This window comes from Pygocentrus nattereri, chromosome 25 (genome assembly GCF_015220715.1).
Source record: "Pygocentrus nattereri isolate fPygNat1 chromosome 25, fPygNat1.pri, whole genome shotgun sequence".
NCBI classification, from domain to species: Eukaryota; Metazoa; Chordata; class Actinopteri; order Characiformes; family Serrasalmidae; genus Pygocentrus; species Pygocentrus nattereri.
The window spans coordinates 9,252,280-9,271,166 of NC_051235.1; the positions used below are offsets into that span (position 1 = coordinate 9,252,280).

Sequence of the window (18,887 nt, forward strand, 5' to 3'; positions counted from 1 at the left end):
GAAAAATAATATACAGACCTCTCTTTGGCCAGTTGACTTACTAAACTGGCGTAAATGCCTAGTTGCTACACTAAATGCTGAGAATAATTGTTTGTGTGGTGTGGTGTCACTTTCAGTGTCAGCTTTTAACATTTTGTGGTTTTACTTGTGAGACGTTCACTTGGAGAATCTCCTGTCAGCTTCTGACCAGGTGTGAGGGTGGGGGTATCTATCTTACAGTTGTCAAATATTAAACACTGCTGCAAACACTGAGAGAAGATCTGGTTAGCATTAGCTTAGCTAGCATCACAGCTCTGCTCACCACAGAACATTTTTGATTCTGGTAAACTAAAGCACTGACAGATAGAATAGAAACAGAATTTAAAACCATTTGTCACTGTGAAATTAGACCTCTGCATTTAACCCATCCATGCAGTGAAGCAAACACATACATGTGCGCTAGTGAGCACACACTTGCCCGGAGCAGTGGGCAGCCCTATCCACAGCACCCAGAGAGCAATTGGGGGTGAGGTGCCTTGCTCAAGGGCACTTCAGTCATGGACTGTCAAACAAGGGGGTCGAACCGGCAACCTTCTGGTCACAGGGCTGGTTCCCTAACCTCCAGACTACGATTGCCCTGGTGTGTGTGTGATTACCAACTTCTTCCGAAGTCCTGGGTGAAGATATCGTGGCTCACCAACACAAAAGTTATTCCTCAACAGAACAACAGTGCTGGGCCTTTTTTTTCGGTTAGATGATAACGGTTCAAGTCTGGTTGAAGGGACAGAAAGAAGAAATCCAACGTGTTCTGAGGTGTTTGGGTCTGTAGTTTTATTGGCTAAATCAACAACCCAAACAGTGCCGTGCACCACAGTACAGGTATGATTCTGACTAACTGCTGCGCTGAAGAAACAAGTTTAGCTAATGAAAACTAATGTCTGAGGGAGCAAAAGTGTAACTCGTGTTGGAGTTTAGAAATCGAACCTACTCTGTGGTGTTTGGGACTGCAGTGTTTTGGCTAAGCGAATGAGAGCTTAGGTAGCAGGCCAAATGTGCCACAGAGCACAGCACAGACTTGGTTCCAGCTAACTGATGCTAAAATGACACCCATTTAGAGGATATCTGAGAGCGCAGAGTCAAGTGACTGTTAGAGTGAGTGTCACTCTTACCCATTGCTGAGCCGCTATTATACATAAGCTAGTTTTTCTGAGGTTTTTTTAATCTCTGATTTTCCCCCTCTTTCTATCAGTGGCACCAACAGGTGAGCTCCCACACAACCAGTCAGTGAGCTCATCTAAAATATATACATTTGTAGAATATGTTTATTTCGCTGTTAGTATGTGCAATAGAAATCTGAGACATCATTTTTAAATACAACACTATACTTTATTATCATTATTCAGCCCAACCCTATTACTGATGAGGCAGGAGCAGTGCTAGAATGAGGTGTTGGTTGGTGATTGTATGCAAACTGATGCTATTCAGACATTGGTATTGATATTCAGAAAATGCAGTTGCATTTTTCAGTTGACTTATTCAGTTGGTTTATACTCTGCGCACCCTCAAGCGAGCAAAGAGAATAATTACAGATTGCTCTCATCCAGCGTACCATCTTTTTCATCTACTTGCTTCTGAAAGGCACTTCAGATCATTAAGAACAAAGAAAACCTGTTTCAAGAACAGCTTTTTTCTTATTGCGATATGGTACTAAACTCTTCAGAGCAATATATAACATTATAGTCTATCTGTAAGATTTCCTTTCTTTGTAAGAATGTATTGACGAATTATTGTGCAACTTTCCATGGCCCTGTCGTACTATATTGATCGATTGAATTTATTTGATGAATAGAATTACATATAACACTGCGCGGCAGACATTACACACGTTACATCATTTAGGATTGAAGCAGAATAAAGCCCTAAAGCGTATTTCCATTGTGGTCCTTTTCACATAAAACACACAAGCATACGTTGTTTGTATATATTGTGAGTCAAATACTATTTTGATGCACCAGAAACAGTTACCCCCTACGTGCTGTGTGACTAAAGAATTATAAAGTATTTAATATTTAATAAAATATGAAATATTTAATAAAATTTGTGTTGTGAGATCATGATGTTACACCCCTGGACAATATAGGAATAATATAATAATAATAATGAGTTATTGTGATCGTGATAAATGTGTGGCTGCAAATGTTTTGACTTCTATACAGTCATATGCAAATATTTAAACACTGTCGTCTAATGTTTTGTTGTTGTTGGCTTCAGAGTGTAGCTACTGACGATCTGAAGGATCAAACTAGAAAAATGCATGATCAGTGTTTTAAAAAATGAAGTAATACATCATGTAATTTATCATGCTATTAACACTTTTAGTTATTTAGTCATTTATTTATTTATATTTTTAATGTTTATTCAATAGCATATAAAATTGCAGGAATTTTCTGATGCCAGATATCGTAACAATTATAGTGATTATAGTGATGCTATTGCCTTTCTTGTCTGTGTGTTTGAGGACAGACGGTGTGGGGACAGTAATGACAGCACGCTTCCGGTTGCCTGCTGGCAGAAGCTCCGATGTGGGAGAGTCCGAAGTGGCCCGAGACAGACAGAGTGCGCAGCTGGTGTGTAACGTTTTGCTGCTGGACAACACAGTGCAAGCCTTCAGAGTTAATGTAAGTACACATACCATGCAGTTAATTGCAGTTTAAATCTAGGAATTTCTATGTCCTTGCTAGGGGTATCCAATACTTTCCATGCAAATATTTGTAAAGTGTAGAACAGGGGTATTTAATAAAAATTCTATATGGTCCAGTTAGAGATAATTTTCTCAAGCAAAGCTCCAGAGCATCATAATGTCTAACTTGCATCATGATTCAGTTCCATATACTGTTTACTGAAGTAGCCTAGTAGTTATGTCATCTTATACAGTCAACATCAGACTGAATTTAGGACTATTATCTATTAAAGAACAGCAGGTCCTACGTTCATAATCATGTCCTAACTTAAGACAAGAGTATTACAGAAGCATCCTAACTAGAGGAAATGTTCTAATTACTGTCCTAATTGGTGCCCAAACATCTGTTTTAACCCTCCCTTGTTTTTGGGCAACTAACCTATTCTAACTTATCTTAATAATGTTTGAATTATTCATATTGCAAAGGGATGGTTGTGCATTTTTTTGCTTTTTATTTCTTCCCTCTCATTGCCTGGTGTGCTAATGTTCATGAAAGCTTAGCAAATAAATGCCGGTGATGCCAGTAAATAATGAAGAGATAGTTGAACGTGTGGCTAGCACACCGGCTAAAGCCTAGAGATGAAACTGAAAGTGGTGATGCCCCGTTTAACAGCAGAGGATGCAGTCATGATATTCTTCCAGTTTATCGCACTTTGGGTTTGACATTTTACAACAGAAATGGTGGCCAACTAAGATTTTTAAAGTCATGGATGTGTTTATGTTTCAACGTGCATATCATCGATTGCTTGAAAACAGACATAACAGTTGATTATCAGTCTTGATCGTTAGTTTAAGATTTCCTTACTTAAGATAAGATGCTATATGATATAATTCCTGAAGATGAGATTTGCTTCTGTAATTCAAATTTATGAAATGGCTTGTCTTTGTCAGATCTTAATTTAGGACTAAAGTTAGAAAGTTTCTGTAACACGTCCCCCATTACATCTGCCTGGATTAGCACTGGGGAGGAATTGAATAGGGTTGCAATTCATGACTGTTCTTAAAATCGATTAGTTCGGAAACGAAAACCTGCAGATAGTCTGGCAATAGTGTTTTGTTCAAGAAATTAAAAGTACAATACTTTCTTTCTAAAAAATGTGAAATGAATGTGTTCTAATTAATTTAGTCTAAAAAGGGTTTGTATCAAGTGATAACTTTTATCAGCTTCTGCATTGCTCCCGAAAGCTCTCTTTTTGAAAGGTGCAGAAACAATAAAAGAACAACACAAACTAATCTTACATGGGAGCCCAAGCTTGGCTGCTCTTCAGCATCTCTCCTCTAAAGATAAAGCAAAAATGAATGAATTACAGCTTCTATGGGGTCAATAACATCATGTAATGAAGTGTGATGTTACAGATCAGTCCAGTTGTCAGCTGTGTCAGATACGGAGACCTAAAGCAGCTCATGACCGCTTGTGATGTCAGCTTTTTCAAATATATGTACGTTTTTTTATCAGTCCACATTCAAGTACTAAAAATGGAGATTTAAAAAATCTCAGTGATCTCAGCACAAATATTATCACCAAGTGATCCATAATATGATTCATTGCCGACAACTTTTTATTATCAACATCATTGATAATGATACGTTGTTGCAGCCCTAAAATGCATTTCTGTTATAAATACAGTAAACTTCATTTAAAAAATTAAAAAAAGAAAAGATAGCAGATATTTTAGCACATTAAGCCACCTGAATGTTCTGCTCTTCCAGAATACCATAAATACATCATCAAAAGAAATGACAAAAGTACATCAGTAATGTAAAGGATGGATCATAATAACATGTTGCCACTTCAGCTTGCATTATCAATTGGGTGAATGTAGTAATTGGCTGATATTGATATAAACTTCTTTTTTATTATTATTGGGCAAAAATCACTGTAATTTTGTGTGATTACATTGAAGTAATGCAGATTTACTGAGCTGTGATTGTAGGAATTTTTGTGCGATGACAGATGCCACACATTCCTGGGTGAGACCCCACACAAGTCCTGGGGCCATCACACAAATCAAGCTCCTACTTGCCATGCCACTCAAACTAACTGGTTATGTGCATATGGAAGGCCAGTTGAGAGAATGGTTCTGTTTGTTTTACAGAAAAATGAACCAAAACGTACATTGAGCAGCTTATAACAACAGTAGCAGACATGATAAAGGCAGATTTTTTCATAGATAAGGCTGTTTCATACAGAAATCACAGAAGCAAGTCTGTTTGAGGTTAGTGGACAACTGGATGCAGTTTGAGGCAAATGACTGATGATTTTGATAGACAGTTCATACAGTGCTAATTCTGTTCCTTGTTAGCTACATTGCAAAACTAAAGAAGCCTTGGCTGAGCGTCTGTGTACCGCAAGGGGAAAGTTCTGCACATTTGTTTTGTCACTGAACTGTTCCTTTAAAGGTGATCCCTTTCGATTTGTGTCTGTTTCAATATGACTCAGTCAGCCTCCAGTGACAGGCATTACAGCTAAAGTGTACACATCGTGCATAACCTTTTGCACTCTCTTAATTGTGTCAGAGTAGCAAATGGAGAAGAACTCATAATCCCCCCCTCCGTTTTGGTCAGTGAGCCAAAGTGCGCACATTTGCATGTATTTGAATAAATTAGTATACATTAGTATGCATCCTAGTGTTTGGTACACCCCCCAACTCACCCCTAGAGGACTGCATCATTACAGCATAAACTGTCTGTAGCTACAACTGACTGAAAAACTCCCTCTCTCCCTCTTTTTCCCTTGTTACCTCTCTCTCTCTCTCTCTCTCTCTCTCTCTGTCTCCCTCTCTCTCTCTCTCTCTCTCTCTCTCTCTCTGTCTCCCTCTCTCTCTCTCTCTCTCTCTCTCTCACTCTCCTGTCACCCTCTCTCCCCTACTGTCATCTATCTTCATGTTCTCCCTTTCTTTCTTTCTTTCTTGCTTTCTTTCTCTATTTCTCCAGAAGCAGGATCAGGGTCAGATCTTGCTGGACGTAGTCTTTGAACATCTGCAGCTGACAGAGCGAGACTATTTTGGACTTCAGCTTGCTGACGACTCCTCGGACAATCAGGTACAAACGGATGCTCGGTCACTTTCAAAACACAACAGCTTTGACTCCTGTGTTGCCCCCAAACAATTTAGCTTAGTAACATATGTATTTTCAGTATATTCTAAATATTATATATATAAAAATTATAAGCATTTTAAAGTGCTTCTAAAGTGCTTCTTTAGCGCATTCTAAAGTGCACATTTGCCAGTTTTTAAAAGTGGATAAAACAATGGGTTAAACAGGCAATGACTGGACAAAATGTCCTCTAGATGTACACTGCAGTATGTTTAATTTTAGCCTGTAATACTTCTCTGTTTTGAAAGACAAGTTTGTTTACAGCTGAGAGAGAGAGTACTGTGTAGAAGTCTTAGGCATCTGAGAAACAATATACAAATCTATTTGTCTGTTCAGTAAGTGTTATTTGTTAAACAAAACACTAGGATAAATACTAATAAACAAATAAACAGTGCCTTGTTACTTCATGTGTGCCAGTGTGGTGTGATTTGTGAGGGGATGGTTGCCATCCAATACCTGCTTCAACTGATCAATCCTTCTTCAACTTAGGGCTAAATCATATTTTTATATTGAATATTGAAACATTTATACATCAGGTAAAAGTGGTCCAAATCTGATCTTTTTCTTGTGACAAAGATGAACAGCAAGGACCAATGACAATGTTGTGTCACCCTGACCCCTTGGAACGGAGTCACAATGGGTGGTGGTTGAAATCTTGCCCTACAAAATGGGACAATCCTCAAACAATCCTCAATCCGCTTCAAACTATCCTCAATCCGCTTCTTTAACAGCTACTAGCGGTGCTCTGTTGATGATTCGGCCCGACTTCAGTGATAGGAGAGAAGGGAAAAGTTCAGCAACCTCGCCGCTGGGCTTAGTTACATTTAGAGTAACATATGCAAGAGGGAGTATAAGACAGTTATTTATTATCGACCACCACTAATTCATTGGTGATACGAAGCTGAAGTCAGCTATTCTTGTTCGAATTTTCCTGTAATACCTTAAATGGTGCAGCAGTTCGATTCTAGTGCTTCAGGTGTCAGTACTGCTGGACTGTTTAAGGTGGAACGGGAAAGTTAGCTCACTAGCTCGCGAGACAGTAGCATACTTTTAGCGATTGTTTATGCATGTTATGAAGAAAAGGACCATGATACATTGAAACAACATTAAACTGAGATAATACAATGGTTATAGTAATTGTTTAACGAAGAAAATACTTACATTTGTGGGTTTCTTTGGTCGCTCATGAAGCCATCTTGCCGGCTTTTGTTTTTTTTCTCATAACACGCTGTTTGGAGAGTGCCTCTGAAAAACCTCCATTTGGGGGGGCCATATAGCCCTAACACTTCTCCCTACCCCTCTATTTCAACAAAAATTGGGACACCCTAACCCTAGACTTGAACGTGCAAAACAGAGGGCTAAGGGCTAAGTGGTAGGGGCAAGGGGTGAAATGGAATTGGGCCCATAAAAAACATTCAATCTGACTTTTTCAATTCCAATTTGAGACGCTTTCATACATGGTACTGAAATCTGATCCGTATCCGATCTGTGGCAATTCCACTTGGTCTGAACAGACTGCGTATGACATTGTGGCCAAGGGGCCTATGTTGGCCTAATGTTAGCTGGCAACCAATGTTAAACAGTGGGCATATATGGAATATTATAGAAGAGAATTGCATTTAAATCACAATCACAGTACTGAAGATTCTCGGAAGAATCACATTTAAATATTTCCCCAAGTATTTTAGCCCTACATTGAATTGAAGAACTTTTTCAAAACAAAACATTCTTGTTACATTTTTAAATGACAGAACATGAGATAACATCACAACTGTGCTTCAGTTGTAGGCCTGAGCTGAAGGCTGAGTACTGTAGATATTCACATCCATGATGTTCGTGATAACAGGCAACCTTGAGTGTTCTGTTACTTTTTACAACAGTTCTGCAAAATAAATAAATAAATAAATAAATAAGCCCCAAACACTGTATCAAAGGTGCTTTAATATTGGCATTTCCCTCTTTGATTCCTTCCTACACATAGAGCCATGAAAGTCACAATATCAGATTGAGCTCAGCTTTTTCAATACTTAGCAGTTTTGTTGTAAAGCAGTTCAAATCCCATCTTGTTTGCTGGATTGTATTCTGTTCATTTCTGGCTAATTCCACTTTAGCTGTTCCGCCATCATAGCTGCTGACTTAAAAGCTTGCTTAGAGGAAACGACAGGTTACTTTCAAACTCTTCTTCAGAATCTGACCAAACAGGCTGCAGGTCAAGTATTATCTTGTAGAAGTTACGCGGTGTATCCATTTTGTGTTTTTAATGTGCTAAAATAAAAAAATGTAGTGATGTGGTGCCCCGTAGAATAATACAGTTTTTGAGAAAAAAACATTGCTATGACAAATAACGGCACAAGTAGAGCACTTCTCACCCGATCACACTGTGCTTGGGAAAAATGGAAAGTATCTCTAAATGTAAGACTATAGGATTCTTCTCGTTTTTACATAATTCACATAATTTTATGTAAGGAAATTGTCTTCTTCCATTCTCTGATAATTTTGTTTGTTTAAAGCAAGAAAGTTCTTTCTTGAAAGAGGCAACGGTGTCTACCAATGGAACTCAATTAATAGGATAAAATGAATTAAAACGAATAAAATCTCTGGAGTTGCAATATCTCATAATGAGCAATATTGGAAATATTCACTAGATAGCAAGATATCATTTTTGCACCCAGTGTGTGTTTTAAATGAGAATATGTTCCCAGTCCACCTTCTCATGAAAGAACACATACTTGGATCTACGAAGAGAAAAGATGGATGATGGATGCACACACTTGCACTCCTTCGGTAGCTGAGGGGAGGTTACGCTGGACAGACAGTAGAGTTGAGCCGGGGCTCATGCCACACTCCAGTGGTTTGTAACTGAGCCTGAAGAGGGCCTGTGTCTATGTGTTACAGCATAGTGAGTAGGAGAGAGGGCCAAATCCATTATTCATACACTCTGATGAATATGTTATTTAGAAGTGATAAATGTTTTAATCTTTATTTCACGGACAAGCTCACTGAATTGAAATGCCAACACTTATTTCATATAGGACTGCACCCATAATGGAGTCCTTGTATTTGGATAACAGTCTGTATCTAACTAGCCAATAGAGACCATGGTGTCAGCCTCTAGCTGTTGAAAAAAAATTTGTTATAAACTGGAACGGCCAGGTTTAGAGATCTATGCCAAATAAAATACTTAGAAGAAATTAGTCATCTATGTCAGTATAGTTATTTAGTTAAGTCCACATGAAAATATGACAGTGATGGTTTATTTTGTTGTTGTTGTTTTTTTCTTTTTTTCTTATTTTACGTAGAGGTGGCTGGATCCAAACAAACCAATAAGGAAACAACTGAAAAGTAGGTGATAAGTGAAGTGATTCACTACTTCTGAGTTTTCATGGTCATGTAATTAATTTTCACTTGGATGGAATTGACTGAATATCTGTTTTTTTTAAGGGGTGGCTCCAAATAATTTAAGTTTTAGGGTGAAGTTTTTCGTAGGTGATCCAAGCAAACTACAAGAGGAGTACACAAGGTGCGGAGTTTATATAATTTCTTTTTTTAACAGTGCCATTTTTTTAAAACCCAGATACTTCATTTTTATTGTTCTCATTTTCAGGTACTTGTACTTTTTACAGTTGAAACAGGACATCTTGAGTGGGAGGTCAGTATTTTTAGAGATTCCAATAATACTGTAGTCACTTTGCACTTTTTTAGAAACACCATGTTGTGCCAAGTATCAAGTTGTACTGTCACTATCTGGCAACTTTATAACTCCACCTGTGTTAAATGTCCACTATGTAAGTGTACAGTTATAGGCTGTAACCCAAGTCCATTGTTGTCCAGAAGATTTTGCACGTCTGAATTGCTACAAAGCTTGAGTTGGCTTTTTATTTGGCAGCTTTTTTTTTTTTTTTTTTTTTTTTTTTACATTTTGGCACCTGTGCAGGCGTTTAAATGTAATTGCTGCACCATCTAAGACGGAGAGAAATTCTAGAAGAAGTCAAGTCTTTTACAAGCATCCCACATACTTCTGCATCCAACTGTCAGACACTGCAGGAATTGGGGAAATATTATTCACAATAATTAATTATTAATATTATACAGTTATTCCCACTTCAGCACCAGCTGGAGTACAGCTTGTGGTGTGGACGAAGCCGGAACGCTGTCTTATGCAGCTTACTGTGTCAGGCAGCCCTCATTGGTCTGATGTTCATGTTAGGCTAAGACTCGCATCAAAGCCCAGCAGTTCCTGTATGTCCCCTGACTTGAAACACAGAAGTAGACTACTGCGGGTGCACTGGACCAGAGAGCAGTGGCTGATTAAGAGACTACTGCATTTTCATTTTCATTTGAAATGAAAAAGCATAGCTTATCTTTTATTTGAGGTTAAGAAGGTTCATCACTGACAACAGGCAGTCATATTTTACAATCATATTACTGTTTAACTGAAACTACTGAAGTATATAAGTAAAATCTATGTATTAAATTATATTGGCTGATGTTATTTGTAATCTGAACCTTTATCCCTTTAAAATCGTTACTGGTCCAGGCCACAGAACTTTCATATCTTTCCACTCTAATACACTGCTTACAAAAGCAAGTTTCATTCACTGACCTAGCATGATATTTCAGTTAAAAAAACCCTGTGTTTCACTGTAGTGTATTGTGAATATAACATGGTGTGTGTTCTTGGTTTGTGTCAGGTTGCCGTGTCCACAGAATGCAGCAGCTCTGCTGGCCTCTTATGCCATTCAGGGTAAGTATGATTTACCCTGAGTTTTGACAATTCTGCAAAAGTATTGAGGATGCCAGTTTTCCAGTCAGCCATGTTTTGCGGCAACCTGTGCTGCTCATCTTTTAATGCTGTAACAATAAAGGTTTTCAAATGAATATAATGCGCCTGTTAAATTGTAACTGTCTTTATGAAGGGCAATTATGATGCTGTTTTGATTAGTCTGATTGGGGCTTTAGAAATTTTAAATAGTAAACAAATGAAGAGGCTTGTCGCTAATGCATGTAAAATTCCCATTTCTGGTTGATTCCATTAAAACGGCATGTTTATTTTGTGTTACACTCTGTAATCTCACACACACACACACACACAAACACACACACACACACACACATACTTTCTCTCAATCCTTTTGCCAATCTGGCTTCAAGCCTTTTGTCTCTAGATTAACCTCAATACATGTGCTGGGGTTTAGCTGATGTTTGTTATGAGTTTTTAGGGTCATGCACATGAGGAAAGGGGCTTTAATTTAATAATCTCGAAGAAACTGCTAGCTGTTTTTAAACACGCACAGTCAAAATTATAACCACTTCCCCAGTGCAGGTAAGGACACCAAGGCTAGCAAATCAGAGGCAATGGTGTGGTTTTTATGTATCAAAAATGACCATAATCCATTCTCTCTTTGTACCTTAAAATTAAGCAGGCTGGTTTTGCTACTGTACTTTAAAGACTGATATATATAAATGACTTTTGTGCCTCATTAACAAAACACTCAGAGCTGTAACCTCATTATGAATGGGAGGAGCTAAACTGCTGTAGACTGAATAGGTGGATGTATATAAATGAATTGTTTCCCTTTAATTTTAATTGTTTAATAGTTTCATCTGGCTGTGGCCTTTGGCACAATGTTGCATTTTTACAAGACCATGAGCAAATTGTAAGAATCACAGTGTGAGACTTTCAAAGGGTGAAGGACCCATTGTGTTCTTCTCACACACACACACACACACACACACACACACACACACACACTTGGTTACACTGTGTGCTTTGTGTTCCAGCTGAGTTGGGGGACTACAGCCAGTCGGAGCACTTGCCTGGCTACCTCTCAGAGTACAGCTTCATTCCTAACCCTCCAGAGGACTTCGAGAAGGAGGTTGCCAAACTGCACCAACAGCACAAGTAAGGCTGAGGAAAGAGCACATTAGTGAAGCAGAAGTGGCCCAAAGTCTATTCACTTTTTCCCCACATTCGCGCTTAGTCATCAAAGTTGTGTATAGTTAAATGTGACTGAAATGCTCAAAATCAGACACTGCCTACGAGTTGCTGCCATTGGCTCCATGGGCAGCTGCATACTGATGTTTTGTTGACACTCTGCTGGAAACATTTGCAAGAATTAGAGCGTGCTTCATGTAAGTGAGGTACTGCCCGGCTAGCACTTAATTTCACGCACTGAAGCTGGTTCATCATTTGGACTCAAATCTCTGTTCTTGTCTATGTTGTAGCAAAGTTTTATGAAACAGGTGCAAAGTAAAGGCTGTCAAATCTGAGCTCTTTTTTATGCAAATTTGATGAAAAAGCATCCTTACATTTTAACGTGACTTGTATGTGACATCACTCTGAACAGATCACACTTCCAAAAAGACCTGCATGCAGGAAAGAGCACAGATCCAACCGGCACACTCATCCAACAAACACAGCTGTCCTCTGTATTTCCTACAGATTAATACACTTCTTTTACACCACAACAGAAAGAACTGTGTGAACTGCTACTTTAAACTGAAGATACAGAACTCACTGTAAATACAAAAAGGATTACAAAATTTCAATAAGTGGTGAATTACAGTTATAATTGTGAGCTGATCTAGCAGAGAAAGAAAGCTGTCTCTTCCATTTGCTCCAGAATGATAGTACTACTAATGGTTGCAGTTGTGACAGAGATTTTGGTGGGGGTAGGGGGATGAGGTGACCTATATTTGTATATTTAGATATCATATTTTCACAATAGATTGTTGTGAGGTTTACCCCTGTTGTTTATTCTTTCACAAGTATTACTAGGCATGAGTCTTTTAACTTCATATCTGTATCAATATAAAAGGATTTTGCACTTTGAAGCTCATCAGAAAGCCCAGCAAGCCAGTCTAATAGCCTGCTTTTTCTTAGTTTATTTAGATTATTTAAATATTTTATGTAGGTGGTAAAAAATAATTAGGTTTGGTGGGTCCCATGTGAACTAAAATTCTGATTCAGTTTTCCATACAAATGAGAACGTTATCCATTGTGTGTTCTTGAACAGCCTAAAAAGAACTTGTTGATGATGATAAAAATATTTGTTGGCTTAAGGCATGACTGCTAACGGCATTTATTTTCTCTGAGTTCATGACTGCTGCTGACTTAAAGTCTGAATTATGTAAAGTTTCTTGGCTATTTGAGATGTGCTTTGAGCTTAAATGTTAAATTTTAAACCAGAGTGATTCAGCTCAGCACGCTAGATTGTATGGCTACATTATGAATTTGGGCTGGGTGAGTTTACCGTTTATCCAGGAGGAGTAATTTAATGTTGAACATGTTGAAAACTTTATTTAAAATCTTATTCAAGAAAATAAGAGTGATCCCCCCTTTTCAGGCTTAAAAATATTTTGATTAAATGATAGGTAATGATACTTTTCCTGAACAATACTTTTTTGATACTTTATTTTCAATTACAGACAGAAAGTGGGTGTGGCTTAAACCTTGTGTGCAAGGGACTGTAAATGGGTACATTCACTGACTGCAATGAATTACATGCATGTTATTACCATGCTATGTTATTACAGTGTAAATGTAAATGTTATTTAGGGGTCAATGACATGACATATAGCTTTTTAAAATAATTTTTAGTCCACTAATTTTCAAGTATGTTTTTTATAAATGTAATAAATACTGAATAGATTACATTATTCTACAGTACTTCATTATGTAAATGCATTTTCAATTTGCACATTATAAAAGCTACAGTATCATTGAGAGTATCAGTACATTCATTACATTCATTTACAGATGTAAAATGCACAAAATACTATTTTTGATATAATTTTTTAAAATGAAAATCTGTTGAAACCGTTATGTGTCACTTATCCTAAGACAGCCCATCAGCAGTCTAGATTTTGGAACAAGAACGCTTGTTGGCTCACTGATTCTGATAAAACAGAGTATTTAGGAATAGAAATTAAGGGTTGAATGGCACCACATTTTTCGATTCTCTGTAGCAGTTCAATTGGTGCATTGAAAGTTTTGAATTTCAAGACCCAATCTTAGACTTGGGTGCGTTTTTTTTTCACGTGACCTACTTTACTTTGCAATATATTATGTTGCACTACACACAATTCTGTGATGTTTCCGGCTGGATTTGTTACAGAATCAAATCAGTTTCTTTCTTTTTCCACCTCTGATAGCCGATCCAGCATTTTAGGTTAGACTGAGTATTAGATTGGAGCCATCTGTAAGTGAAGATCTAGAATGGTACACAAGACAGCAAGATTGGACTGAGGGGCAAAATAAGGGACGCAGCTGAATATAAACGCACACACACACATACACAAACACACACACACGGAAGAACAAGGCAGCTCATTGTTCCCAGCTCCCAGAGATTGAGTCTCCTTACAGACTGCTGCACAAATGATCTCTCTCTCTCTCTCTCTCTCTGTCTCTCTCTCTCTCTCCCTCTCTCTTAGTGGACTCTCTCCAGCTGAGTCGGAGTTTAACTACTTGAGGGCTGCCAGTTCGTTAGAGCTGTATGGAGTGGAACTTCACTTTGCTCGGGTCAGTAACTAACTCCCCCTAAATCCACCCCCAACCCTCCTCGTTTCATTTTTACCCTTTTATTCAGGCCAGTGGTTCAATATTTGGCCTTGGACTGCACCATTTATTCACAGCTTGCCCAAGCAAATACCCAGCCATCTTTGTAAACAGAAGACCGAACCAAATGTATTAAGCAAACCAGCTAAAACTGTCATGTTTCAGCTTTAGTTCTTCCCTTTCACACAATAAGTAATAAAGTTTGCATTAAGTACTGTGTGCTAAACACAGAAATTTAGTAGGCTTAACGAAAAGTGTTACGCAGTGCACATACACTACTATGCAAAAGTCAGCAATTTGTAACCGCCTTTTCATTCATTTAGTTTCCATTAAAAATGCCCACAAGATAATCAAATTTCAGTGTCAGGAAAAAAACAGTAACACATATTTGATACACAAAAGACCAAACATTAAGTATAATATAAAATCTCTGAATGTAATTTGTGCACTCTGGTGCCACTTTATTCCACCCTCCCATCCAAATCTTAAAATTACAGCTGTCTCCCAACATAAGCTGTTCTCAAACCTGTCAATAACATTATTATAAACTAGCATTCACCAAAGCAACTACCCAAACAAACCTTAGCTGCCTTCAAATTCTCATATGTATCTGTTAAATTCCAGAGATGTCTGAGGAGAGATGGCTAAGATATTCCACTTGCATACGGAGGGGAAAAAAGTGAAAAAAAACAAGCTTCCAATATTGGAAATGTATTAAACGATTAAATGAGACTACCATGGTTTACCATGTGAGGCGTCTTTGACTACCAAAACCTTCACCATCACATGAACAGCACTTAAAGCTTTATTTCTTTGAGTGAAAGTAGAAAATCAAGCTTCACTCTTGCTTCAGATCTGAAAAAATCTACAGGTGTTTCTGTCCATCCTTCCACTGTGGCAAGACAACTCAACACTAAGAGCCTGAAAGGATGTGTAGCTGTCAAGAAGCTGTTGATAAGTCTAAAACTGTATTAGGCACATGCAGGGTGAGTCAAAGTCAGGAAATACCCAGATATCTATAACTTGATATCGATCTCAATTTTACCAGTTTGTGCTACACCAAGGGGTTTACCCATGACGTATGTTACCCACTGATCTAGTACACAGTACAGTATTGTACATGCGTACAGTGACAGTGCATTGCAAGTAACACGTGAAATGATAAATTATGATAATTCAGTGACTCAGTTTTCAACATATCAAGTCAGTATCACTCACTAAGAAGGTAAGAAAAACATATAATTAGTACATATTGTGATAGTGTTTTCCTGTGTCCTTTCCCTGTATCACTTGCAAACCCTCTTTCATTTATTCATTCATTCATTCAGAGCTGGATTTATGCCCTGTGGTCTACCGCATTATGGACGTGGTTCTTATTAACCCCATTTTCACAGTAAAATCTCAGGCAATTTCTGTTTTGGAAGAGGAAGCTCAATGTTGCTGGAATGTATTTGATGAAACATGATTTTCAGGACTAGAATTGAACTGCATGTCTGTCTTTTTTGGTGAACAAGCAATTGAACATTTAGAAAATTGTACTTCTTTTGTTTATATGCTGTGTTTTATTGTGTACGTGATTGCCTGCTTATTTTATTTGAAGAACCATCTTAGAACCATTTTATCTTTGCGGCCTTTGTGGAGGGGTGTTAATTGTTTTTGCCTCTCTCCTTTCACCTCTCATTGCTCATTACCAGCTCAATGTCCCAGAGTTACGGCTAAAAATATTTTATATGATTATACTATTTATAAAAATCAACATTGATTTGTATTCCGTCGGAGGAATAGCCACTTGTGGCCCTGCAAAACAAGGTGAAGGGTCTCAACCTGGATTTCTGTAAAACTGCTTCAGCACAGTGTTCACTGCACAGGTAAAATTAAATTGAATTCATACCTATGACCATACTGTACCAACAGTCTCCTGTAATGTATGTCACAGGACCAGACCACTGCTGAGGTCTACATTGGCGTGATGTCTGCTGGGATCTCCATTTATAAGAACAGGGTACGGGTCAACCACTTTCCATGGTGAGTGGCCGCACAAAATGAGCTGCACGGTTCTGTACAAAAATAGTGTCTGACACTGAAACTGAATAACTAACTAAATGCAATTTTCAGTTTCAGCTGTTTATTTAAGTTAAGAAACTTCTTATTTATCAGTCACATCAGTCAGTAAAGCACTGTTTCATTGAAGCAGTAGAATGTTTAAGTTTTTGAGCTTATAAAATACCGTACAATGCAAAAGTCTTAGACATTTGAGAATACATGTGACGCTGCTTATCTGCATAGCATATGTTTGTTTGAAAACAACAACTTTAGAATAAGTACAAATTAATAAACACTACTTTGTGCTTTGGTATGTGTGAGTGTTAGCCTAACCATTTTCAGGCTTCTCCTCGATGAAGCCTAGTATTTACAGTTACTATCCAATACCTGCTCTAACTAATTAATCCTTCATTAAATTAAATTAGTATTGCTGCAGAAAGAAGTTAATAAATCACGTAATGTTTGAAGATAATTGCTTATAATTATTCATTATATTTGACAAATGTTTCATGTCATATTTATTGCACTTCAGAAAAGTAATGCCTGGTTACTCTGCTAAAATGACTGCACTTTATTAAGGGTTAACTTAAGTGGTATATTTCTCCATAATACTAATCCATGTGGAATTGGCTCTAGTTGGTATAGTGTGTTTCTCCTTAAAATCCATGAAAAAAATCTGTCAGACCACATTTTATGACTTTGGCTTAACTCATTATCTAACAGCTTACAGTGTATCAGTATATTTAAATTGCTGAGATGTAAACAAAGTCATTCAGAGTGGTCTAATGTGAAATGCTCAGTTTTAGAGAAACTAAGTCAGAATTGTTCAATGATGGTGATAGGAACCAGACGTCCATAGAGTTCTGCTTTTAAAAGCTCCCTCACAGAAAGTTACTTCAATTACTTGAAGTGGTTCTGAATATATCTCCTAATGTCTGAGGTACTGTTTTACTGTTTGATCATTTTGAATATTAAATAAATGGCTAGAATTACACTAGCGACATTGCGACCCCTGGTTCCTGTCACCACCATTGTAAAGAAATCTGAGTCTGTAAATATCTCTACAGTGATGCATTTCACATCAACACACTCTGAATGGCTTTATTCACATCTCAACGATTGAGTTATGCAGGCATTTAAAAAATATCAGTGTAATTCCCCTTTAAAAGCACATTCTAGTAACAACACATACTATTACAGTTAGAATGTACTACATTATAGTATTTTTCCTTCTTTGATGATGTAATGAGACTTTGACTTGACCACCGGAACTGTGGGGCGACATTAATTTTCTTTCTCTTTTCTCTTCTTTTCTCTTTTCTCAGGGTGAAAATTGTAAAAATCTCCTTTAAATCGAAACAGTTTTTTATTCAACTCCGAAAAGAATCGGTAAGCAGTCAGTTGTGAATGGATTTCACATGCTTTCTGTATTAGACAGTAAAATTCCTGCTACTTGTGAAATATCAAAATTGTCTCACAATTTTAGATTTGATCTTACAGCCAGGGGTCCCAACAGTTCTGTTCATTCTTGGTGGATAGATGTGCAAGAGAAGGCAGGAAACCCACCAAAGCCCGCTTAATAATGCAAAGCATCTTGAGTGTTTATGACGTGACAATTCATAATTGATGGAGGCCTTTGCATATATGAATATTCATTTCTTTAGCTGGTGGAACTAGTAGAATGAATCTTTCACCTCAGGCTTGCTCACCTCAAGCCTCTTTAATATGTAGATCTCACTGGCAGACTGTGGGCATTGAATGTGTGCACTCATGTATCGTCATTAAATATGTATGTTAGCCGTATAGCAGTGAGAAGCAGTGTTCATGTTTATTATGATACAGTCGGGTGACTGTAACTTTACCCTCCAGTGGTTCGAGCATGGCTTAGTGTTTGATAAGCTGCTTTATGCTAGCAAAACATTAACATTCTACTATAATAGGCACTAGTGGTGGACTATATAACGACATGCTATGGTTATCACAGTACGTTTCATCATGATACACTTTCCATAGCATGTTGTGGGTATTATCACTATTTCTAGAACACTGGCTAATTATACACTACATAAATAACAGAGATGTGGCCTAATTATAGATAATATCCTGAAATAGGCAGCCAGTAATTTCACACTGTCAAATAAAAAACGTCATGTCGTCATGTTTGGTGTCTGTAATTTCCTTTCTTTTTTTTAAGTTTAAATGGAGCTAAAAGGAGATCACTGGAAATACTGGAAGTCAGTGGTCACCCAAATCTATAGCATCTATATATTTCTGCCTGATGCGAAGGGCAGTCGGAATTCGGCATAGCACCCGTTGTCTGAAATGGCTACCTGCTGCGTTTAGCTACACAGTGAGGTTTTGTTGTTTTTTTGTAGCTCACTGTAAGTCATACTGTGTCCTAAGCCACATTAACAAGCCTGCTTGACCTTAATTAAGACCTGCAAGTAGTTTGAGTGGGTTGAGAGAAGT

The 18,887-nt window shown here is 37.7% G+C and overlaps 1 protein-coding gene across 5 annotated transcripts in view; it reads left to right on the plus strand.

The window, feature by feature from the left end:
- Positions 1-18,887, plus strand: part of ptpn4b (protein tyrosine phosphatase non-receptor type 4b) — a 66,503-nt gene that overhangs the window by 16,464 nt on the left and 31,152 nt on the right. For 3 of the 5 annotated variants that reach the window (XM_017694629.2, XM_017694630.2, XM_017694632.2), the window contains exons 2-11: positions 2,503-2,657; positions 5,654-5,761; positions 9,115-9,157; positions 9,257-9,335; positions 9,420-9,464; positions 10,507-10,559; positions 11,597-11,717; positions 14,252-14,339; positions 16,312-16,400; positions 17,744-17,807. In XM_017694629.2, coding sequence (XP_017550118.2) covers positions 2,520-2,657; positions 5,654-5,761; positions 9,115-9,157; positions 9,257-9,335; positions 9,420-9,464; positions 10,507-10,559; positions 11,597-11,717; positions 14,252-14,339; positions 16,312-16,400; positions 17,744-17,807 — 828 coding nt within the window. In that variant the 5' untranslated portion in view covers positions 2,503-2,519. Of the gene's footprint in view, positions 1-2,497; positions 2,658-5,653; positions 5,762-9,114; positions 9,158-9,256; positions 9,336-9,419; positions 9,465-10,506; positions 10,560-11,596; positions 11,718-14,251; positions 14,340-16,311; positions 16,401-17,743; positions 17,808-18,887 lie in introns of all 5 variants that reach the window. The other 2 variants (XM_037534456.1, XM_017694631.2) reach the window with 2 other exon arrangements.